We start from the raw sequence: 23,866 nt of genomic DNA, 5'->3' as shown, positions 1-23,866 counted from the left end.
GCCTCTTGATGAAGGTGAAAGTGGAGAGTGAAAAAGTTGGCTTAAAGCTCAACATTCAGAAAACGAAGATCATGGCATCCAGTCTCACCACTTCATGGGAAATAGATGGGGAAACAGTGGACACAGTATCAGACTTTATTTTTCTGGGCTCCAACATCACTGCAGATGGTGACTGCAGCCATGAAATTAAAAGACGCTTACTCCTTGGAAGGAAAGTTATGAGCAACCTAGATGGCATATTCAAAAGCAGAGACATTACTTTGCCAACAAAGGTTCGTCTAGTTAAGGCTATGGTTTTTCCTGTGGTCATGTATGGATGTGAGAGTTGGACTGTGAAGAAGGCTGAGTGCCGAAGAATTGATGCTTTTGAACTGTGGTGTTGGAGAAGACTCTTGAGAGTCCCTTGGACTGCAAGGAGATCCAACCAGTCCATTCTGAAGGAGATCAGCCCTGGGATTTCTTTGGAAGGAATGATGCTAAAGCTGAAACTCCAGTACTTTGGCCACCTCATGCGAAGAGTTGACTCATTGGAAAAGACTCTGATGCTGGGAGGGACTGGGGGCAAGAGGAGAAGGGGACGACAGAGGATGAGATGGCTGGATGGCATCACTGAGTCGAGTGAACTCCAGGAGTTGGTGATGGACAGGGAGGCCTGGCGTGCTGCGATTCATGGGGTCGCAAAGAGTCGGACACGACTGAGCGACTGATCTGATCTGATCTGAAACATCAGAACAAGAATTTGTTGCTCTACTAACATTCAAGTCTTTAAGCTCTGCTATAAACAAGAAAAGGCCAAAATAAAGACCCAGAGGTTGTGCTAAACTGCACTGAAGAAAGGAAACTCTCATACAGATCATCAGAAAGAATCAATACTACTAGGATTCCAATAAGATGACTAAGGCCATAAATAACAGCTGTTTTGCAGGCTAGTAAAATTGATATTTGAGTAATTGTACAGTCTTTCTGGTTAAATTATGAAACAGCAGCAAATTACTCCTTTTGGTGAATAAGAGAACCTAAAAGTTATACAATGATAGTAAAGTAATCTCCCCAAAGAAAAGATGACAAAAACATGAATTATTTTCTATATTCAAAATGCAATCCTTTCTTTCAGTTTCTTATTCTTCCAGGAAAGTTATGAAGAACAGTAAAGGGTGATATAATAGCAACTCATCCAGCATGCTCAAGGAAAAGAAATCAAAATAAATAAAATTTAAGAACATATTATTAGAAAGCGGGACGTTCGGCTTGTGAGCAGGAACTTCTCAGTCGCGCACAGAGGAAGAACGATTTAAAAATGGGTGATGTTGAGAAGGGCAAGAAGATTTTTGTTCAGAAGTGTGCCCAGTGCCATACTGTGGAAAAGGGAGGCAAGCACAAGACTGGGCCAAACCTCCATGGTCTGTTTGGACGAAAGACAGGTCAGGCTCCTGGATTCTCTTATACAGACGCCAACAAGAACAAAGGTATCACCTGGGGAGAGGAGACGCTGATGGAGTACTTGGAGAATCCCAAGAAGTACATCCTGGAACAAAGATGATCTTTGCTGGCATTAAGAAGAAGGGAGAGAGGGAGGACTTGATAGCTTATCTCAAAAAAGCTACCAATGAGTAATAGGTGGCCACTGCCTTATTTATTATGAATCAGAAGTGTCTCATGACTTTTTATGTGTACCATATTTAAATTGACTCATACACTAGAATCAGATCATGAACGGCTGATGGAATAATTCTTTTGGACAGTCCTGATTTAAATAAGATTGGTTTGTGGTTAAACGAATATGGTCAGCTTTTTTAATTTTGATAGTAATTCCGGTTCAACAAGTACTATCATTTTTCCCATTCTAAAGAGATGTCTGAACTTGAACAAGGAATATTAAACTTTTTAGGGAGATGGTGCATTCCTTCTTAAAACCTATAAGAGATTGGTTTTATATTTAGATTTCTGTAACTGGTTATATTAATATATTTAAATATTGAAAAGGTGCCTTCACTGTCTCATAAACAGAGGAGGAGTCACACGTGTTTCAAGTTGTGTTCATCAGCCTGTTAAGGCAAGGACTGAAAATACACTGACAAAGTCCACTTTATCTTTTTGGTTTTATAAACTATGCCAATTTAATTAAAATTCTCTATCTAAAATTTAGCCTTTTACTTAATGAAAGGCATTTTAGTGTGGTTTATGTATAGCATCAAATAAAGAGCATTTAGCACCTCACATTCTGTAGATGATCTTTAAGATCAGATGCTTTTTAAATTCCCTGTGACAAGATATGTTAACAAACTTTTCTTGTTAATTCTTCACAAAGTCAGACTAAGTTATAATTCAAGGTTGTCTTAAACAGGAATTCAGAAACGCAACTGTAGAACTATTTGTATACGGTGGTTGGTAATCATGCTTTTGCCAACTCAGCAGGATTAGAGGGGCTATGTCATTAGCTCAAATTTGTAAACTGTCTGATATAAGGCTTAAGAATTAAAAAACAAAGTCACAGAAAAAAAAAAAAAAACATTTTAAATCTCTTTTAAGGAAAAAAGAACTTTTAAAATTATTTGATGGAAACTTAAACTGTTAAACACTCTGAAACCTCTCAGTTCAAAACATATTTGAATTTCTTTTTTTAACTACTCAAGCTCTCATTTTGATCATCAAATTAAAATTGGGTGTAATGATGCCCCAAAACTGAATTATAAAAGTACCCCAATATTAAACAGGGCTGTTGCAATTCTGTAGTCCCTGCTTATGTTCTGTCCTGTATTGTAAATGACACATCAACTACCAACTCTTAGCTTATTTTCATCAATTTTCATCTGTATTCCCTTAATTTGATAGTATCTGGAAGAAACTGAAAATGTTTTTGTGAAACTAAGCTTACAAAGCCAGCCATCCAAATACAATATAAAATTTCCAGTGGGGGAAAAAAAATTACTTGATATCATGTTATTCTTGAATTTCCAAATGGTGAAGCTGCTAGAATTTCAACAGATAAATGGGACATTACCATGTTTATTGGAAATAGTAGTTTACTCTTTATGGAGAGCGAGCAAGCTCCGTTGCTTCAGACGTGTTAGACTCTTCGACCCTATGGACTGTAGCCTGCCAGGCTCCTCAGTGCATGGGATTCTCCAGGCAAGAATACTAGAGTGGGTTGCCATGCCCTCCTCCTCGGGATCTTTCCGACCCAGGGACTGAACCCAGGTCTCCTGCATTACAGGCAGATTCTTTAGTGCTGAGCCACTGGGTAAGTCCATTTTTTATGGAATTACTAACTAAATGTCACACACATTTCTCACTAGCTTATTCACTGACCACACAGGACTTCTGAAATTAAATGGGTAAGAACATGGTAGATTACAGTTAGTGTAGATTACAATATTCATCTTGGTTAAGTGAAGACTTTAAACTTCTGATGACATTATTCCCTGTGATACACGCCAAAATACAAATGCTTCCTATTACCTTAAAATCACTGTATCATTCTGTCGATTCAAGTATCCTTCATTTGCAAGTAAGTCCAAACGGAAAAATCTATTATAACCCCAGCATTCTCCAACTTCAAAGTCAGATGCAAATTCTCGAATGATATTTTTGGTAGGATCATTGCAGGATTGATGAACCATCTCTACACGATATTCATATCTAAAATTGAAAACAGACTATAAATATAGAGGTACTAAAGCAAGAATAAAAGACATAAAAACATCAAGGTCATTAAGTACCTAAGAAGAAACTTACTGATATATACAGCTACATGTCTTTCAGAAAGGATCATGACAGCAGTATTATGAATGGAATTATGACATAATCAGCACTAGGTCCTTTCCCCCTCTTTAAAAGTGTTTACCATTACAGCAGGTACCACCTTAGAAAATGAATAAATTTTGTATAAACAGTACACATTTTAGCAACACTATGTATTTTTCCATATATCCAATACCTAGTGTTTCCTCACAATACTCTACCACTTTCTTTGAGATGTACCACAATACAGTTTTAAAATAAATAATAAAATATGAATACTATATTTTTCTAATTCAATTTATCATAAATTAATTGTGCATTCAGAAACTCAAGCCTATAAAATTTTCTAGTAGAAAGTAAGTATACAGTGGGAAAGCCAGTACATTTAGACTTCCATATCTTAAATAGTATAAAATTTTCAAGTCTTCAAACTCATTTTTACTCAGAAAGTACTGTTACTGCAAGAACAAAAAGTGAAAAAAGATCATCAGAAGGAACATCCAACAGTTGCCATAAAGCTTCTCCATTTTGGTGGAGATAAACTTTAAAAACAAAAACCCAATACCTTAGTCTTCTATTTCTGCTTGCAAAGGGCAAAAGAAAAAATTACAGTTCTTTACCTACAAATGAATGTAAATACAGTTGACCCTTGAACAACACAGGTTTGAACTGTACTGGTCCACTTAAATGTGAATTTTTTTAATAGTAAATACTACAGCACTATACAACCTGTGGTTGTTTGAATCCGAGAATGTGGAACTGTGGATATGGAGGAACCCAGGAAAGGAAGGACCAATTAAAAGTTACATGCAGATTTTTGACTCTGTGGAGGACTGGTAACCCTAACCCCTGCTATGTTCAATGGTCAACTGTATTTAAGCACTATCAAATGATTTTTATATTAGTATCTCTCACAGTGTATTGTTAATAGATTGATGGCACAAACTAACGCAAAAGCTATATTTTGTCTATCTAGATATTACAGTTGTGAGGCCAGCTCTCACCAACAAGAGTTGCCACTAAATGTCTAAAAATAAACCCCAATACCTGTGTGCAACTGATATTTTACAAAGGCTCTAAGATGATTCAATAGGGAAAGCAAAGCTTCCTCAACAAATGGTGCTGAGGGATTTCCTTGGTGGTCCAGTGGTTGGGAGACCAGGCTTTCGCTGGGTTCAGTCCCTGGCCAGGGAACTGGGATCCCAAAAATTGCAAAGGGAAGCCAAAAAACAAAACAAACAACCCCCCTAAAACCAAAACCAATAACAACAAAAAAACAAATGGCACTAAGAAATCTGATTACATGCAAATTTTATATATGTATTTCATATACAACTTCCTAATTTCATACACAAAAATGAACTCCAAATAGATCAATGACCCAAATACAAGGGCTAAAATTATAAAACTCTTAGAAGAAAATACAGGGGTAAATACTCAAGAATTCGAATTTGGCAATGGATTCAGAGACTTGACTCCAAAGCATGAACAAGAAATAGGTAACTTGGACTTCACAAAAACTTAAAATTTTTGTGCATCAGAGGACATTACCAAGAAACTGAAAAGACAACTCACAGAATGGAATAAAGTTTTCAAATCACATGTCTGATAAGGATTTAGTATAAAAATATATAGAAAATTCTTGGAACTCAGCAATTAAGAGACAAGTAACCTATTTTAAAAATGAACAATGAACTTGAATAGACATTTCTCCTTTCTCCAAAGAATATATACAAATGGAAAATACAAAACAAAACATGAAAAGATGCTCAATCTCACCAGTCATTAAGGAAATGCAGGTCAAAATCACAATGAGATACCACTTCAAATTCACTAGGATGCCTATAAAATATAATCTAAAAACAGGAAATAATGCATCCACTGTAGAAAACAGTTTGGCAGTTCCTCAGAATGTTAAAAATACAGAATTACCATATAACCTAGCAATTCCACTATTGCTATATATTCAAAAGAAATGAAAACCTAAGCCCATATAAAAATAAAAACTTGTACATGAAATATTTATAGTAGGATTACTCATAATAGCCAAAAGATGGAAACAATCCATATGTCCATTAACAGATGCGTGGATAAACAAATTGAGGTATATACATACAATGGAATATTGTTCACCCACATAAAAGAACGAAGTTTTGATGCTTCAACACTGGTTGAACCCTGAAAACACTATGCTAATAATAACTAAAAAGACATCAAATATAAAAGATTCCAAACTGTATGAACTTTTATATGAAATATTCAGAATAGTAATTATCTAGGATTGAGAGAAGGAAAGGATGGGTACAAGGTGTTCTGAGATGATGAAAACATTCTGAAATTAGAGAGAGGTGGTGATTGTACAACACTGGAAACACACTAATTTCCACTGAACTGTGTATTTAAAAATGCTTTATATATGAACTTCATCTCAAAAAATAAAATTTACTTCTATTTTAAAAATGAGTAGTTAAAACCTCAAAATTCATAGAGAAACAACCAAGAATGTTGACAATCTAGGGAGAAAGACATTCATGCAGATGATTAAATACAACCAGGATCAAGACAGGTGTTAAGTTTAAAATCAATATAAAACAATTTTTGAAAAATCGGTTTATTATGCAAAAAAGCATATAGTATTTGAAAAAAAATCATTCTTTTATCTGCATTAATTCTCTCTTTAAAAAAAAATTATTTATTTGGCTGGGCTGGGTTTTAGTTGCAGCATGTAGGATCTATTATAGTTCCCTAACCAGGGATTGAACCTGGGTCCCCTGGGTGGCAGCACAGAGTCTTGGCCACTGGATCACCAGGGAAGTCCTTGCACTAGTTATTTAAAATTATGACAGACATACACCTATGTTTCTATTAAATATAGCAATTAATCCAAGCTATGTTATTTATAAAGCAACTCAACCCTTATCTCAGATAAAACTAAAACCTCAAATTTGAATATTCCAACTTAAATTCCTTTCTTTTATCAAACTGAAAATCTGAGTGAACTGAACAATCATTAACTTAAAATTTAAGTCTCATTAGTATTACTCCCCAAGGGAAAGTTCTATTCTTTTCTTAAGCAACTCAAAGAAATTTCCTTCTCTAAAACAAGTCAGCTCAGTAAATACTGTTAAGAGCCAATTTGAGGATATCACTCACGTGTAAATTTCCTCCAAAGCCAAGACAGGTTAATGATAACACACACAGGGAGAAAGGTATTTACATACAATGAAATTATCAAAGTACTTCTGCAGCGTCCCAGGTGTTATTAAAATCTACTAGATAATACAATGATTTATATTTTTACTTCATATTCTGACAGTTAAACTACCTCACTGCTAAACTCTCAATCCCATAATTGAATGATGTTTCAGTAATTAATTTAAAAAGTATTCAAAACTTTTCTCTAGGCTTACTGGACTGTTAAAGAGAATTAACAGGTAAGGGAAATTCCTAGTCGCCCAAGGGTTAGGACTCTGTGCTTTCACTGATGAGGAAGCAGGTTCTATCCCTCGTCGGGGAACTAAGACCCTACATGCTGCATCAGTTAGTCAGTTCAGTCGCTCAGTCATGTCCGACTCTTTGTGACTCCATGGACTGCAGCACGCCAGGCTTCCCTGTCCATCACCAACTCCCAGAGCTTACTCAAACTCATGTCCATTGAGTCAGTGATGCCATCCAACCATCTCATCCTGTCATTCCCTTCTCCTTCTGCCTTCAATCTTTCCCAGCATCAGGGTCTTTTCCAATGAATCAACTCTTCGCATCAGGTGGCCAAAGTACTGGAGTTTCAGCATCAGTCCCTCCAGTGAATACCCAGGACTGATTTCCTTTAGGATGGACTGGTTGGATCTCCTTGCAGTCCAAGAGACTCTCAAGAGTCTTCTCAAACACCACAGTTCAAAAGCATCAAGTCTTTGGCGCTCAGTTTTCTTTATACTCTGACTCTCACATCCATACATGACTACTGGAAAAACCATAGCTTTGACTAGACGAATCTCTACTTTTTAATATGCTGTCTAGATTGGTCATAGCCTTTCTTCCAAGGAGTAAGCGTCTTTCAATTTCATGGCTGCAGTCACTATCTGCAGTGATTCTGGAGCCCCAAAATATAAAGTCTCTGTTTCAATTGTTTCCCATTTACTTGCTATGAAGTGATGGGACCAGATGCCATGATCTTAGTTTTCTGAATGTTGAGTTTTAAGCCAACTTTTTCACTCTCCTCTTTGACTTTCATCAAGAGGCTCTTTAGTTCTTCTTTGCTTTTTGCCATAAGGGTGTCATCTGCATATCTGAGGTTATTGATATTTCTCCCAGCAATCTTGATTCCAGCTTGTGCTTCTTCCAGCCCAGCATTTCTCATGATGTATTCTGCATATAAGTTAAATAAGCAGGGTGACAATATACAGCCTTGACGTACTCCTTTCCCGATTTAGAATGAGTCTGTTGTTCCATGTCCAGTTCTTAACTGTTGCTTCCTGACCTGCATAAAGATTTCTCAGGAGGCCGGTCAGGTGGTCTGGTATTCCCATCTCTTGAAGAATTTTCCACAGTTTGTTGTGATCCACACAGTCAAAGGCTTTGGCAGAGTTGATAAAGCAGAAGTAGATGTTTTTCTGGAACTCTCTCGCTTTTTCAGTGATCCAACAGATGTTGGCAATTTGATCTCTGGTTCCTCTGCCTTTTCTAAAACCAGCTTGAACATCTGGAAGTTCATGGTTCACGTACTACTGAAGCCTGGCTTGGAGAATTTTGAGCATTATTTTGCTAGAGTGTGAGATGAGGGCAATTGTGCAGTAGTCTGAGCATTCTTTGGCATTGCCTTTCTTTGGGATTGTAATGCAAACTGACCTTTTCCAATCCTGTGGCCACTTGAGTTTTCCAAATTTGCTGGCATATTGAGTGCAGCAGCACATGCTGCATAGCACAGCCAAAAAAAAGAAAAGAAAAAAAAAAACCCAATGATAAGATGTCTGTTTTTACCCAAACAGAATATTCTCATTAAGGTATTTAGATAATATCCAGCAAATACACAATTCTAGTCTTAAACCTTAGTATCCTGAATGATAGTATTTCATTATCACTGATAATATTACTACTACTTATAATGTAAACTTTAAGTTCCTTAAGTGTATATATCAACAATAAAAGCATGCAAAATGAAACCAGCACCAAAAGCAACAGAAATGTCACAAAATCTACCTGTCAGCAAGAGCAGAATCTTAGGAAGGTAAGAAACACAGGTACAGACACACCTTGTTTTACTGTGCTTTTGGTTTTTTGTACTTCAGAGGCATATCCCTGTTACACATTGAAGGTTTGTGGCAACCTTGCATCAAACAAGTCTATTTGGCTCCACTTTTCCAACAGCATTTAGTCACTTCATGTCTATGTCACAGTTTGTAATTCTCACAATCTTTCAAACTTTTACATTATTATTGTTACATCTGTAATCATGATCTATGACCAGTGACCTCTGATGGAATTGTTTTGGGGTGCCACAAACCATATCCAACGACAAACTTAACTGATAAACGTGTATGTTCTGACTGCTTTACCTATCAGCATCTGTCTTCCCTGCTCCTCCTCCCCAATTTCTTTCCTTCTCTTAGGCCTCCCTATTCCTGAAATATAACAATACTGAAATTAGGCAAATTAATGGCCTTTAAGTGTTCAAGTGAAAGAGAAACTCAAGTCTTATTTTAAATCAAAAGCTAGAAATGATTAAGGTTAATGAGGAAGACATGCTGAAAGCCAAGAGAGGCTGAAAGCTAGGCCACTTGTGTCAAACAGTTAGCCAAGCTACGAATGCAAAGGAAAAATTCTTACAGGAAGCTGAAAGTGTTACTCCAGTGAACACACAATTTAAAAAGCTAAACTGTATCACTGATGACATGGAGAAAGTTTTAGTGGTCCAGACAGAAGAACAAACAAGCTACAACATTCCCCGAAGGCAAAGCCTAATCCACAGCAAGGTCCTAAGTCTCAATTCCACAAAGGCTGAGAGAGACGAAGAGGCAGCAGAAGAAAAATTTAAAGCTACCAGAGGCTGGTTGCTGAGGTTGAAGGAACGAAGCTGTCTTCATAACATAAAACCAGAAGCTGGTATAGAAGCTGCAGCAAGCTATCCAGAAGTACTGTCTGGCTTCAAAGCATCCAAGGACAGGCTGAGTTTTGTCAGGAGCTGATGTAGCTGGTGACTTTAAGCTGAAGCTAATGCTCATTTACCTTTCTGAAAACCCTAGAGCCCTTAAGAACTACGCTAAACTTACTCTGCCTTTGCTCTATAAAAAGAACAAAGCCTGAGGACAACCCATCTCTTCACCTGTGGTTAACTGAATATTTTAAGCCCACTGTTGAGATTTACTGCTCTGGAAAAAAAAACTTTTTGCAAAGTATTACTGCTCACTGACAATGCACCTGGGCACCCAAGAGCTCTGATGGAGATGTACAAAACTGATGTTGCTTTCAGGCCTGCTCACGCACATCCATTCTGTGGCCCACAGATAAGGAGTGATTTTGACTTTCAACTCTTATTAATTAAGAAATATATTTCATAAGGCAATAACTGCTGTAGTAATTGCTCTGATGGATCCAGGTAAAGTAAATTGAAAAGGTTTAACCATTCTAGATGCCAAAAAGACCATTCATGATTTGTGGGAAGAGGTTGGAAAAATCAACATTAGGAGGACTTTGAAAGAACTTGCCGCCAAACCTCACAAAAGACTTTAAGGGGTTGAAGATCTCAGTGGAGGAAGTAACTGCAGACATGGCAGAAACAGCGAGAGAATTAGAATCAGAAGTAGAGCCTGAAGATGTGACTGAGCTGCTACCATCTCCATAAAACTTTAATGGATGAGGAGCTGCTTTCTACAAATGAGAAAAAAAAAGGTTTCTTGAGACACAACCTACTCCAGGTAAAGATACTGTGAAGATTATTGAAATGATAACAAAGGATTTAGAATATTACATAAATTTAGTTGATAAAGCACTGGTGAAGGAAATGGAAATCCACTCTAGTATTCTTGCCTGGAAAATCCCATGCACAGAGGAGCATGGCGGGCTATAATCCACAGGGTCACAAAATAGTAGGGCAACAATAGTTGATAAAGCAAAGTCAGGATTTGAGAGGATTGACTCCAAATCTGAAACAAGTTCTACTGTGAGTAACATGCTATCAAACAGCACTGCATGCTACAGAGAAACCACACATGAGAGGACAAGTCAATCAATGCTGCAAACTTTACAGTTACCTTATTTAAAGAAGTTGCTACACCCACCCTAGCCTGTAGCAATCACTACCCTGATCAGACAACAGCCACCAAATACCAGCAAAGAATTATGACCCACTGATGACTCAGGGATGGTTTGCATTTTATAGCAATAAGGTATTTTAAATTAGGTATGTATACTGTTTTCTGAGACATACTATCGCACACTTAATATACTATAAACATAACTTTTATGTGACTTGCTTTATTGCAGTGGTCTAGAACCAAACCTGCAATATCTCTGAGTTATGCCTATCTACAGATCAGAAAATAGTCAAGAGACAAGAAGAGAACCAAGATTAATGGTAGCAACAGGGTTATGAACAAAATCCTATAATGACTAAACTTCTTATAATTTTGTCCATGATCAACCACCTTCCAATTACAAATTTGGTGGTTAAGAACAAAGAATACAGAGAAAGAAAAATCTATGTTAAACAGACTGCATTTTAACAAAGCTGAACTTAAGTGAATAACTTAGCTGTTATACTTCCATCTGTAAAATGGGAGTGATAATAGCAGTGACAGCACATGAGGTGGTAGTAAAGCAAAATGAGTTACATAAGGCAAAGTGCAGAGCACAAAGTATATACTCAGCTTCTGCTGCTAAGTCGCTTCCGTCGTGTCCGACTCTGTGCGACCCCATAGACGGCAGCCCCCCAGGCTCCACCGTCCCTGGGCAGATGTTAGCTATTATAGCAACAATACAGGTCCAATAGCAACAGTCCACGGCTTCAGATCACAGATCTGGGACAGAGTTATGACTAAAATATATTAATAGTTACAACTCAGAGGCCAGAATCCTTTCTATACTACCAGCTTTATTCATAGCTTGACTCACGAGTGGTGGCAAGAATGTTCTGCATTAAGGTTAGTCTATGTCAGAGGTTGTGCTATTGAGGGTCAGTTCCTATGATTCTTTCAGCAATCCAAAAAGTCAAAACCAATCTTTGTAATAATGCTAAGATGTTATTTGCCTTTTTCACTGTGTTTGACATTTTCACTAATGGTGCAAAAGCAATGGTAGTTAAAATGTACCAGTAATCATACTATTCAATGCTACATATTTTCAGGCAGGGTGGGGGCGGGGGGGAAGTATCTTTGAAGAAGTAGTAAAAATGACAAATGTTATTAAACCGCAACACTTGGTGTCACAAATGGGAAACATACAAAAAGTACTTATGCTGCAATGGTTGCCTTCGAAAAAACCATTTTGTTCAACTGAGTTCCAAGATCAGTCACTTTTTTGTGAAACAAACTGAAAGAACTGACAAACAATAGTTATTCGGTTGTAGATACCGGACAGACATGTTCTGGACCAAAATAACTAAGGAAAAGAACTGCCAGTATCTGTTGCCAGTGATAAAACACACTTTCAAGCAAAAAAAAAAAAGAAAGAAAACCATAATCCTGGAAAACTTGTACGTACCACATGAACTTAAAAGCTTTTCAATACTTTAAGACTTTTATTATGAAAACGGTGCTTCAATGAATGTGACTGATACTGCATAATGAAATGTATCAACTGTATTTAGTAAAAAATTATTTTCTAAATGATTAACCCAGAGTGTTACAAAGTCATACATGAGTAAAAGATCCATGCAAAGCGTTAAGACAGGCCAATCAAGTTTTAACTGTTTTTCTGAATAAGTTTTAATGAAATGGGCCTTTTCTGATGGTCCAGTGATTAAGAATCAAACTTGCAATGCAGAGGATACAGGTTCGATCCCTGGTTCAGGAAGATCCCACATGTGGCGGAGCAACTTAGCCCGCAAGCCACAATGTTGAGCGCCTGTGTTCTCGATGGAGATCGCAAGCTGCAACTATTGAAGCCCACACCCTAGAGCTCATGCTCTACAACAAAAGAAACCGCCACAATGAGAAGCCTGCATAGAGAGAGGAGCCCCCCCCCCACGCCGCCACAACTAGAGAAAAAGCCTGAGCAGCAAGGAAGACTTAGCACAGCCATAAACAAAAAGTTTTAATGACATGGAACTTAAGTGTATAATTGGTAAGTCAGACACATATTTATATATATCCATAAAACCATCACCAGTACAGCAACCAAAACACATATCCACCATACCAAGTCTCCTCTGCCTCGCATAATTCTCTTACCTTCTCCCTACACCTTCCAACCAACCTCAGCCCAGCCTGCCCCATCTCTCAGCAACCACACATCTGCACTGTCACTATAGATTAGTCTGCATTTTTCTAGAGGTTTATATAAATAGAATCATTCATATGTGCTCTTTTTAATCTGGCTCCTTTCATTTAAAATAATTTAAAAGTCCTATTGTCACATGTGTCAACAGTTCATTATTTTTTATTGCTAAGTTTTATTTCATCGTCTAGCCATAGCAAAATTTGCTTATTTATCTGTTGCTGGCCATTAGGGTTGATTTTACTTAGCTATTCAAAATGTAGTTATTATGAACATTTCTATAAGACTTTGTTGGATATCTAGTTCCTTTTCTCTGAGGTAAATATCTAAGAGTGGTTTGACTGAGTCATGCAGAAGTGTATGACTTGTTTACACCAACTTGTTTACAGAAGTCATTGTATCATTTTATATTCCCACCAGAAGCATCTAAGACTTCAGATTTCTCTATATTCTAAGACTTCAGATTTCTCTACATTCTTGCCAACACGTGGTATGATCTTTGGAATTATAGCTACTCTAATAGGACACGGTAGTATTGTTTTGTAGATAAACGTGTTTCCCTAATGACTAATGCTATAAACACCTTACACAGGCTTATTTTGCCATGTATATACCTTCTTTATGGGGTGTCGCACAAACTTTTTGCCACTATGGGGAAGGGACCTTGTTTATTTATTATCAGTACAACTCCACATAATCTGAGGAAGACAACTTTATAATTCCCATGAAGTCTAATTTACAAATGTGTTTCTTTTGTGGATTGTGCTTTTGCATTTTAACTAAAATAACGATGCCCAAGACAAAAGTACATTTCCTCTTGTGTTATCTCCAGCAAGTTTTATTATTTTACAATTTAAATCTAGGTCTAGGAACAATTTTCAGTTAGTTTAAGTATATAGTGTGAGGTATGGATCCGAGTTCCATTTTTTGTATATGAACATCTAAATGTTGAAGGGCAATTTGTTGAAAAGATTACACCTTCCCCACAGCACTGTCTTTGCATCTTTTTCAACCACTAATTTCCTAATGAAAGTGCATTTATTTCTGGGATTGTACACAGGTATCCCCAATTTTTTAACATTCTCTTTCCGCCACTTTACTTTTTACAAAAGGGTTTACACTAGTACTCGTTTTTGCTAACCAAGAAAAATTTCACTTTAAAAAAAAAAACAAAAACAGCTGAAAAGTGAAAATAGCATTCAGTGCTTGTTTTGTAGCAAGCCATTACAGAGGCATACTCTGAGCAGCAAGAGTGTCACCACCAACCTCCTTCCCAAGGAACTATACTCAGTATCTCAGTATCAAGCTGCCATAGCTTTGAACTGTGTCTGTAAGCATATACACTTTATCCTTTAATATTCTGTGCATCCATTAGCAGGTATGTCTCAAGGTAATTGTTTCTTCACTTGATGCCATTTCATCTTACAAAAGGTTTCAGAGAACTGCTCTACTTTCAGATCATGAAGGAGATCTGTATATTCCATTGATCATCTTTCTCTTACGCTAATATGATGTTGTATTACGCTAATACTATGGCTTTATTATATGTCTTCAGTTACAGTGTTAGACTTTAAATGTTATCCTTTAGATTTCAATGATTTTCTCTACTGCATGTTTATTTCATTGCATTTTTTATCTTTGTTACTATTTTTATTCCGTTTACTTTTCATTTAACTTGTGCTTTTTTCTAGTTTATTAAGACAGACACTGACATTTATTTAAGGCCTTTCTGCTGTTCACTTTTTTGGGCATTTAGTCATATAAATTTTCCCCTACCTATTGCTTTAGCAACATACTACAAATTCTGGTATGCTGTGTTTTCACTCCAGTTCAAAAAACTTTTTAAAAATCTATTATGATTTCCTCTTGGATCCAGGCGTTATTTAGAAGTATGTTATTTACTTTTCAACTATGTCAGATTTTTAAAATATCTATTACAAACAGCTAAACTGAATTCATTACAGTTAAAAAAAAAAACCTGAATGATTTGAATATTTTTGAATTTTTTCAGACATATTTTACGTTCCAGAATATGGTCTTTCTTGGTAAATATTTTGTGCACACTTAAGGATAATTTGCATTCTGATACCGTTGTATCAAAGAGTCTATAAATATCCAGCAAGTCAGGCTGGGTGACAGGGCTATCCAGATTTACTATATCCTTGATGATTTTCTGCCTACCTGCTGTATCAACTGAGAGAAGAAGTTCTATTTCTTCTTATACTTCTATCAGTTTTTGCTTTGTGCATTTTCAAAATCTGTTACCAGAGTATAAACAGAAATATTTATAATCATTGAATATCCTCTTCATTAACTGATCCTTTTATCTCTGTGAAATAAACTTCTTTATCTCTGGTAATATGCTTTCCTTTGAAATCTACTTGGATATTAAAGTAACATCTCTAACTTGGTTTTGATTAGTATGGTATATCTTTACATTTAAAGCATATTTCTTAGGTTTGGCATACACTTGAGTTGTGCTATTCTAGCCAATCTGACAATTTCTGCTTTTTATTTGGGGTATTTAGATCATTTACGGTGCCACATCTTGCTAGTCCTCCCATCTGTGTTTTGTTACCACTTATCTTTTCCTGCCTGCTTTAAGACTAGGATTTGGTTCAATTTTATCCCCACCACTGCTTTATAAACTAAACATCTCTGTCATTTTAGCAGTGGCTTTATAGTTTATAGTTATGGGAGGCTGAACAGTATCCCCAAGGTATTGACATCTTAATTCTCAGAACCTGTGACTGGGAATACACAGCTGCAATTAAGCCAAGGATCCTGAGATGAGGGGACTGTCCTGGAAAATCCACGTACACCCTAAATGTAACCATAAATGTTACTGTAAAAGAAAAGCAGAGGAAGATCTGACAGAGACAAAAAAAGGTAAGGCAACGTGACCAAAGGCAGATAGGAGTGACACTGTCATAAGCCCAAGAATGCTGGCAGTAAGCAAAAGCGGAAAAAGGCAAGAAACAGATCTCCCTTAGTGTAACTGGAGCTAGCACAACTCTACTGAAGCTCTGATTTTGGCCTAGCAATGGTTTTTGGATTTTTGGCCTCCAGAAATGTGAGGGAAATGTTATCTGTTGTTTTAAGCTGCCAAATTTCTGGTAATTTGTTACAAGAGGCAAGAAAAAATAATAGGATAGTATGTATCTTTAATGTATCACAGTCTAGCTTTAAATGTTATTATACCATTTTACATATAGTGTCAGAATCTTACATTATACTTCCATGCTTTAATCGTTTGGCCTTTGAAAACAATTATTTGTTTATTTCTGGTTTAGCTGGGTCTTCACTGCTGCACACAGGCTCTCTCTAGTTGCGGTGAGCAGGGGCGTCTCCTGTGCACTGGCTTCTCCGTGTGGTGGCTTCTCTTGCTGCAGAGCACGTGCTCGAGGCGTGAAGGCTTCAGTAGTTGCGGCTCATGGGCTCTAGAGCGTAAGCTCAGTGGCTGTGGTGCACGGGGTCAGCTGCTCTGTGGCATGTAGGACCTTCCAGGACCAGGGATCAAACCCATGTCTCCAAGATTGGCAGGCAGATTTTAACTACTGGACCACCTAGGAAGTTCCTCTTTTGGCCTTTATATAGCTGTTTTTGTTGTGAATTTTGCTTCTAAATATGTTAAAAACCCCGAAATATAATGCTACTGTTCTTTATTATATTGTCAATTATCACTTAAAATTACTTCAAGTAATAGAAGAAAAACTTTATTTACCCAAGTAATTTCCATTTCTGGTACTCTTCATTTCTTTGTTTAAATTCAGAGGTTCACCTCTGTCTGAAGCATGTACTTGAACATTTCTTATAGTTCAGATCTGAAAATGTCTTAGTTTCACTGTATTTTTTAAAATATATTCTTGCCAATTATAAAATTCTAGGTTAATGTTAGTTTCTTTCAATCTTTTTAAAATGTTGCTATATTATCATTTCACTTGTATTGTTTCCAGTGAGAAACCTGATTTCACCCTTACCTTTGTGCCTCTAAATTTAATGACTTTTTTTTCACTGCCAGTTTAAGATATTTTGTTTACCATTGGTTTTAAGCAATTTGATTATGATGTGCTTTGATGTTTCCTTCATGTTTCATGTGCTTATAGTTCACTAAACTTCTGGATCCATGGGCTTAAAGCTTTTATCAAGTTTGGAAAGTATTTACTTTTTCCTTCCCATCCCCTTCTTCCAGGACTCCAGATATTTGTACATTAAGCTACTTAAAGTTGTTTTATAGTTTTGGAATTCTATTCTCTATGTTCACATTTTGAATAGTTTCTATAGCTAATGCCTTCAGGTCCATTAATTCATTAATTAATCTTTTCTTAATTAATCAGTTAATCCTTTCTTCTGTAGTATCTAATCTATCATTCATGCCATCCAGTGTATTCTTCATTTCAAATATAGTTAGTTCATTCTCAATAAGTTCAGTATGAATTTTTTGTATCTTCCATATCTCTATTCAACTTTTGAAGAAATGGAGTGTAGTTATAAAAACTGAGAAAAATATTTTCTGCTAATTCTCACATGAGAACCTAGTTGTCTTTTTAAGCCATACAAAGATTTCCAAAAATGCAAAACAATACAAGTTTTCTCATCAAATATTGTTTTGTTTTAGAGTTACTATTCATAGAAATATAATTTATGCTAATATGCAATTAGTTTATTATCGTAAGTAAATTAATTTTTTTAATGTTTTAATTTATAATTCATAAAATACCAATAGATATAACTCACATTAAAAAAAAAAAAAAACAGCTCTTGCTCAAATCAACTGATCACTCTCCTCAGTACTGGTTATGTCTTCCTGCCTCTTTGCATGCCAATTAATCTTTGATTGAATAACAGATAATGTAACCTTAGCTTTGTTGGTTGCTGGATATTTTTGTAATCTTATCAGTTTTCTTGAGCTCTGCTCTAGACTGCTGTTAGGTTACCTGGAAACAATTTAGTTCTTCCAGGTCTTGCTTTTACTTGTTAGATGGGTCTGGAGTAATGCCCAGTCTAGGACTGTTCTCCACTAGGGAGGCAAAAATGTCCTGTGTACTTCATTCAATGCCCCATGGATCAGAAGTTACCATTACAGTGATAGGAACAAACACAATTACTGGCCCTGTACCAGGCACCAGGCACCACTCCCTCTAAACCTTCCCAGATGGTCCTTCCCCCAACCTCAGGTAGGTTTTTTACCGGCAGGCTCTGCTCAATACTCTACAGAATATTTGAGGAGTGTGTGTTAGTCACTGAGTTGTGACCGACTCTTTGCGAGCCCATACACTAGAGCCCACCTAGCTTCTCTGTCCATGGGATCTCCAGGTAAGAACACTGGAGTAGGTTGCCGTGCCCTTCTCATATTTGAAGAGAACGCCTTACAAATCTCTGGAGCTCTTTGTCCAGATCTCTCTTCTGGTATTCTGTCCACTGCACTCTAGGTGTGCTGGTCTTCCTGGACACTCAGCACTGTCTCCTCAACTCAAGGAGTTAGCCAGACTCTGTTGCATTTCTGCCTCCATGTGTTATGGCCTGAAAACTCTCTCAAGGTTAAGTGAGGCAATCATAGATACGATTTATTTCCTGTCTCTCAGGGATTGCTTTCATTTGTTGCCTCAGGTCTGGTGTCTAGAAAATGTTTTTCTTTTTGGTTGTTATAGAAGAAAGGGTTATCACTATTATGCCATAACTGGAAGCACATATCTCAATTCAAACCAACAGATTATGGTGTAACAGAGTGAAATAAAATTCACTGATATGGTTCCAGATTTCATACTACAAATTACATTTAACAAACAAGCACTTGTTCAATTTTGGGGTAATATCAATGATGATTCACAATTATCTAAAACTGCTTTTTAAAGTGTTCCTCCCTAACAAAAAGTAGATTAGGGCTGCCAGGAACTGGGTGGGAAGGGGAAGTGATTGCTAAGAAGTACAGTGTTGATTCGTGGGATGATGAAAATGTTCTGCAGAAATCCCTGGCAGCAGTGGTTAAGATTCTGTGCTTCCAGTGTGGGAGCACAGGTTTGCTCCCTCGTTGGGGAACTAAGATTCCACATGCCATGAGGCATGGTCAAAAAATTAAAAAAAAAAAAAGAAAGAAAGAAAATGTTCTGAAATTAGATATGGTGATAGCTGTCGAACTCAATGAATATACTAAAATCTACTGAATTCTACACTTATATTTATATGATGAACTTTATGGTATGAACTTTACAGTATGGTTCCCTGGTGGCTCAGATGGCAGGAAGATCCCCTGGAGAAGGGCATGGCTCCCCACTCCAATCCTGCCTGGAGAATTCCATGGACAGAGGAGCCTGTAGGGCTACAGTCCATGGGGTTGCAAAGAGTTGGACACAAGTGTGCAACTAACACTTCCATGTGGCATGTGAACTGTATCTCACTGTAAAAAACCTTTCCTAACTACGTATGAAATTCAAAACCCATCAGGCGAGATTTATATATACTTCAACCCAAACAACTTATTACAGTAAACTGAAAAGCCATACATTAAGAGGTTTTTTATGTTTTCTCACCAAGTATTATTTTGCTTTAGAAAAAGTTATTCTCTAAGAAAATGTTATTTATGCTAATATGTAATAGGTTTATTATTACTTTAAAGTGAATTAACAAAAATTTTAAATTTTTTGTTTTAATTTCTAATTCAGATAATATCAACAGATAAACCCATATAAAGAAAAATTCTTTGGATTTCCCAATAAAATTTAAGAGTACAGAGTCCTGATGCCATATAATTTGAGAACTGACAGTCTATGCCAACATACTATGCCAGAGATTCCATACTGGTATAATATCTTAACAGATAAAATATATTAGTTAACAAAAGTAGTTAATGAAAAATGCTAAGAAGGTATGTAAACCCACACTAAAGTTTGTTACTTAATTGTATGTCTTACTTGGAAGTTTCTGGCAAGCCAGCTGAAAGTTCCAGAAACACAGATAAGTAGTAACCACGAACAACTCCATTTCCATCCTCAAAAAAAAAGAAAAAGATGTTATATAAACAGAAACTCCAGTCAATTTAAATGTAAAAATGTAAGCCACAATGAAACAAACAAAATATAGAATACTATCTGATATTTGGACAGAGAAGTAGTTTTAAGTTTAAAAGCAGTAAGAGAGCTGATAAAAAGATCAAGAGTCTACAAACTTTTTTTTCTACATAAAGATAGAAGCATTAAAGCATACAAACAAAGGAAAATATAAACTACTCTGAAAAGAGTTAGGAGTTTCAACACATACTCTTAAAAATGAGCCTCCAAGAAAAATAAAAACTCCAAAGAAATATACCAAAAAAATGAAAAGTTTCAACTTCACTAGAAAGTTGAGGAAGGAGACAAAAAAACAAAGGAGATAATATAATATTTAAGATTAAAAAGGAGTAAAATAGAAAAAGGTAACACTTGATGTTGAAAGTAATTAAATATAATTTCTATGTTTCGTATGTTAGGATTCCATATAAGATTCTGTCTGGAGATTTAAAGTTGCTCACATTTCTATTACAGAGATTTTATGAATAAAATTATTCCCTTCTGTATTTCTCAAGGACTGGGTGAGATTACATTTGTTAAAATTACATGTATAAACACATTTGCCCAACCAGACTGTGAGGGCTGAGGGCAGGGATATATCTACAGAGGGTTACAGCTATTTCTGAACCCTTTCATTTCTAGGCTACTTTGCTCTCAAAGGTCCTGATGCAGCATTCAGGTTTGAAATGGTCATCACTCAGTAAACATAATACTACAGAAACATGAATAATCACTTAAGGGAAAAGAGCTGGACACAAAAGATTATATGCTGTATAATCCCATTATATAAAATTCTGAAAAAGTAAAAGTATAGTGACAAAAACAGATCAGTGGTTGCAGAGGGGCCAGGAAGGGAGAAAAAAAGGATTAGCTGAAAAAGGTAAATCAGATAACTTCTGAGCACGATAAAACTCATGACTATGATAATGACTGTGCAACTGTATTTGTCAAAATGTGCTAAATTTAGTCAATTATGAAATATAAATTATATAGCAAATTACACTGATTTTAAAAAATCAACCAACATCCTTGTGCAAATAACTGGAGTTTCTTTCTTTTAAAATTTGGTCCTAAAACAACCTCCCTGGAATACAATCAATTAATAAAAGGTAGTAAACATTTTTTGTTCTGAATTCTATCACATAATAATATTAGAAATTTCTCTTTGACCTAATTTTTAATTTTAAGGAACAAGATTTTTATAATTCTTATTGATGCACCATCTGTACCTCTAAGAAAACACCTGCTTTAAGAATTTTCAATAGGCAGAGGATTCTGGAAAGACTGCCACAATCAGCAGCATAGTTTTTAAAACTCTCAATATCTGAAAGTAAAACAACAATCAAACATCAAAACCAAAAGTTCACAATCAACATTTACAACAAAACCAGGTAACAGGTTATCTCCACAACCCCCAAAACATAAGCAGATAAAGACAGACCAACTATAATCCCAAAGACCTGCCTTGTATCAACACCGTGGGAGAAAGGAGAGAGAAGCAACGGGACATCTAATGGACCAGAAAAAAGGAAAACCACAAAATGGCCAAGAGTCAGTCACTGAAAAGCATTGTAAGCCACAGAACACGAGAAACTGCAAAAAAGTTGCTCAATATACAAAAAAGACGTCCTTTTCATTATAGGGGACTGGAATGCAAAAGTAGGAAGTCAAGAAACACCTGGAGTAACAGGCAAATTTGGCCTTGGACTATGGAATGAGGCAGGGCAAAGACTAATAGAGTTTTGCCAAGAAAATGCACTGGTTATAACAAACATCCTCTTCCAACAACACAAGAGAAGACTCTATACATGGACATCACCAGATGGTCAACACCGAAATCAGACTGATTATATTCTTTGCAGCCAAAGATGGAGAAGCTCTATACAGTCAGCAAAAATAAGACCAGTAGCTGACTATGGCTCAGATCATGAACTCCTTATTGCCAAATTCAGACTTAAATTGAAGAAAGTAGGGAAAACCACTAGACCATTCAGGTATGACCTAAATCAAATCCCTTATGATTATACAGTGGAAGTGAGAAATAGATTTAAGGGCCTAGATCTGATAGATAGAGTGCCTGATGAACTATGGACTGAGGTTCGTGACACTGTACAGCAGACAGGGATCAAGACCATCCCCATGGAAAAGAAATGCAAAAAAGCAAAATGGCTGTCTGGGGAGGCCTTACAAATAGCTGTGAAAAGAAGAGAAGAAAAAAGCAAAGAAGAAAAGGAAAGATATAAGCATCTGAATGAAGAGTTCCAAAGAACAGCAAGAAGAGATAAGAAAGCCTTCTTCAGCGATCAATCCAAAGAAACAGAGGAAAACAACAGAATGGGAAAGACTAGAGATCTCTTGAAGAAAATTAGAGATACCAAGGGAACATTTCATGCAAAGATGGGCTCAATAAAGGACAGAAATGGCATGGACCTAACAGAAGCAGAAGATATTAAGAAGAGGTGGCAAGAATACACAGAAGAACTGTACAGAAAAGATCTTCATGACCCAGATAACCATGATGGTGTGATCACTCACCTAGAGCCAGACATCTGGAATGTGAAGTCAAGTGGGCCTTAGAAAGCATTACTACGAACAAAGCTAGTGGAGGTGATGGAATTCCAGTAGAGCTCTTTCAAATCCTGAGAGATGATGCTGTGAAAGTGCTGCACTGAATATGTTAGCAAATTTGGAAAACTCAGCAGTGGCCACAGGACTGGAAAAGGTCAGTTTGCATTCCAATCCCAAAGAAAGGCAATGCCAAAGAATGTTCAAACTACTGCACAATTGCACTCATCTCACATGCTAGTAAAGTAATGCTCAAAATTCTCCAAGCCAGGCTTCAACAAAACGTGAACCGTGAACTTCCTGATGTTCAAGCTGGTTTTAGAAAAGGCAGAGGAACCAGAGATCAAATTGCCAACATCCGCTGAATCATGGAAAAAGCAAGAGAGTTCCAGAAAAACATCTATTTCTGCTTTATTGACTATGCCAAAGCCTTTGACTGTGTGGATCACAAATTCTGAAAGAGATGGGTAATACCAGACCACCTGACCTGCCTCTTGAGAAATTTGGATGCAGGTAAGGAAGCAACAGTTAGAACTGAACATGGAACAACAGACTGGTTCCAAATAGGAAAAGGAGTACGTCAAGGCTGTATATTGTCATCCCGCTTATTTAACTTATATACAGAGTACATCATGAGAAACGCTGGACTGGAAGAAACACAAGCTGGAATCAAGATTGCCAGGAGAAATATCAATAACTTCAGATATGCAGATGACACCACCCTTATGGCAGAAAGTGAAGAGGAACTCAAAAGCCTCTTGATGAAAGTGAAAGTGCAGAGTGAAAATGTTGGCTTAAAGCTCAACATTCAGAAAACGAAGATCATGGCATCCGGTCCCATCACTTCATGGGAAATAGATGGGGAAACAGTGGAAACAGTGTCAGACTTTATTTTTCTGGACTCCAACATCACTGCAGATGGTGACTGCAGCCATGAAATTAAAAGACGCGTACTCCTTGGAAGGAAAGTTATAACCAACCTAGATAGCATATTCAAAAGCAGAGACATTACTTTGCCAACAAAGGTCCGTCTAGTCAAGGCTATGGTTTTTCCTGTGGTCATGTATGGATGTGAGAGTTGAACT

General features: G+C 36.7%; 1 protein-coding gene and 1 pseudogene across 3 annotated transcripts in view; one reads left to right on the top strand and one right to left on the bottom strand.

The window, feature by feature from the left end:
* TRIM37 (tripartite motif containing 37) overlaps positions 1–23,866 on the bottom strand; it is a 151,165-nt gene that overhangs the window by 72,503 nt on the left and 54,796 nt on the right. For both annotated transcript variants that reach the window (XM_010861626.1, XM_010861625.1), the window contains exons 12-13: positions 20,082–20,158; positions 3,460–3,639 (exon numbers count right to left, since the gene is read on the bottom strand). In XM_010861626.1, coding sequence (XP_010859928.1) covers positions 3,460–3,639; positions 20,082–20,158 — 257 coding nt within the window. The remainder of the gene's footprint in view (positions 1–3,459; positions 3,640–20,081; positions 20,159–23,866) is intronic.
* LOC105004093 lies at positions 1,232–1,779 on the top strand (annotated as a pseudogene). The gene has a single exon (XR_827185.1). The product of XR_827185.1 is annotated as a cytochrome c pseudogene (transcript).

This window comes from Bison bison, unplaced genomic scaffold (genome assembly GCF_000754665.1).
Source record: "Bison bison bison isolate TAMUID 2011002044 unplaced genomic scaffold, Bison_UMD1.0 scf7180017864472, whole genome shotgun sequence".
Classification (NCBI taxonomy): domain Eukaryota; kingdom Metazoa; phylum Chordata; class Mammalia; order Artiodactyla; family Bovidae; genus Bison; species Bison bison.
The sequence above is the reverse complement of the archived record's forward strand: the minus strand, read 5'-3'. Positions and strand labels throughout refer to the sequence as shown.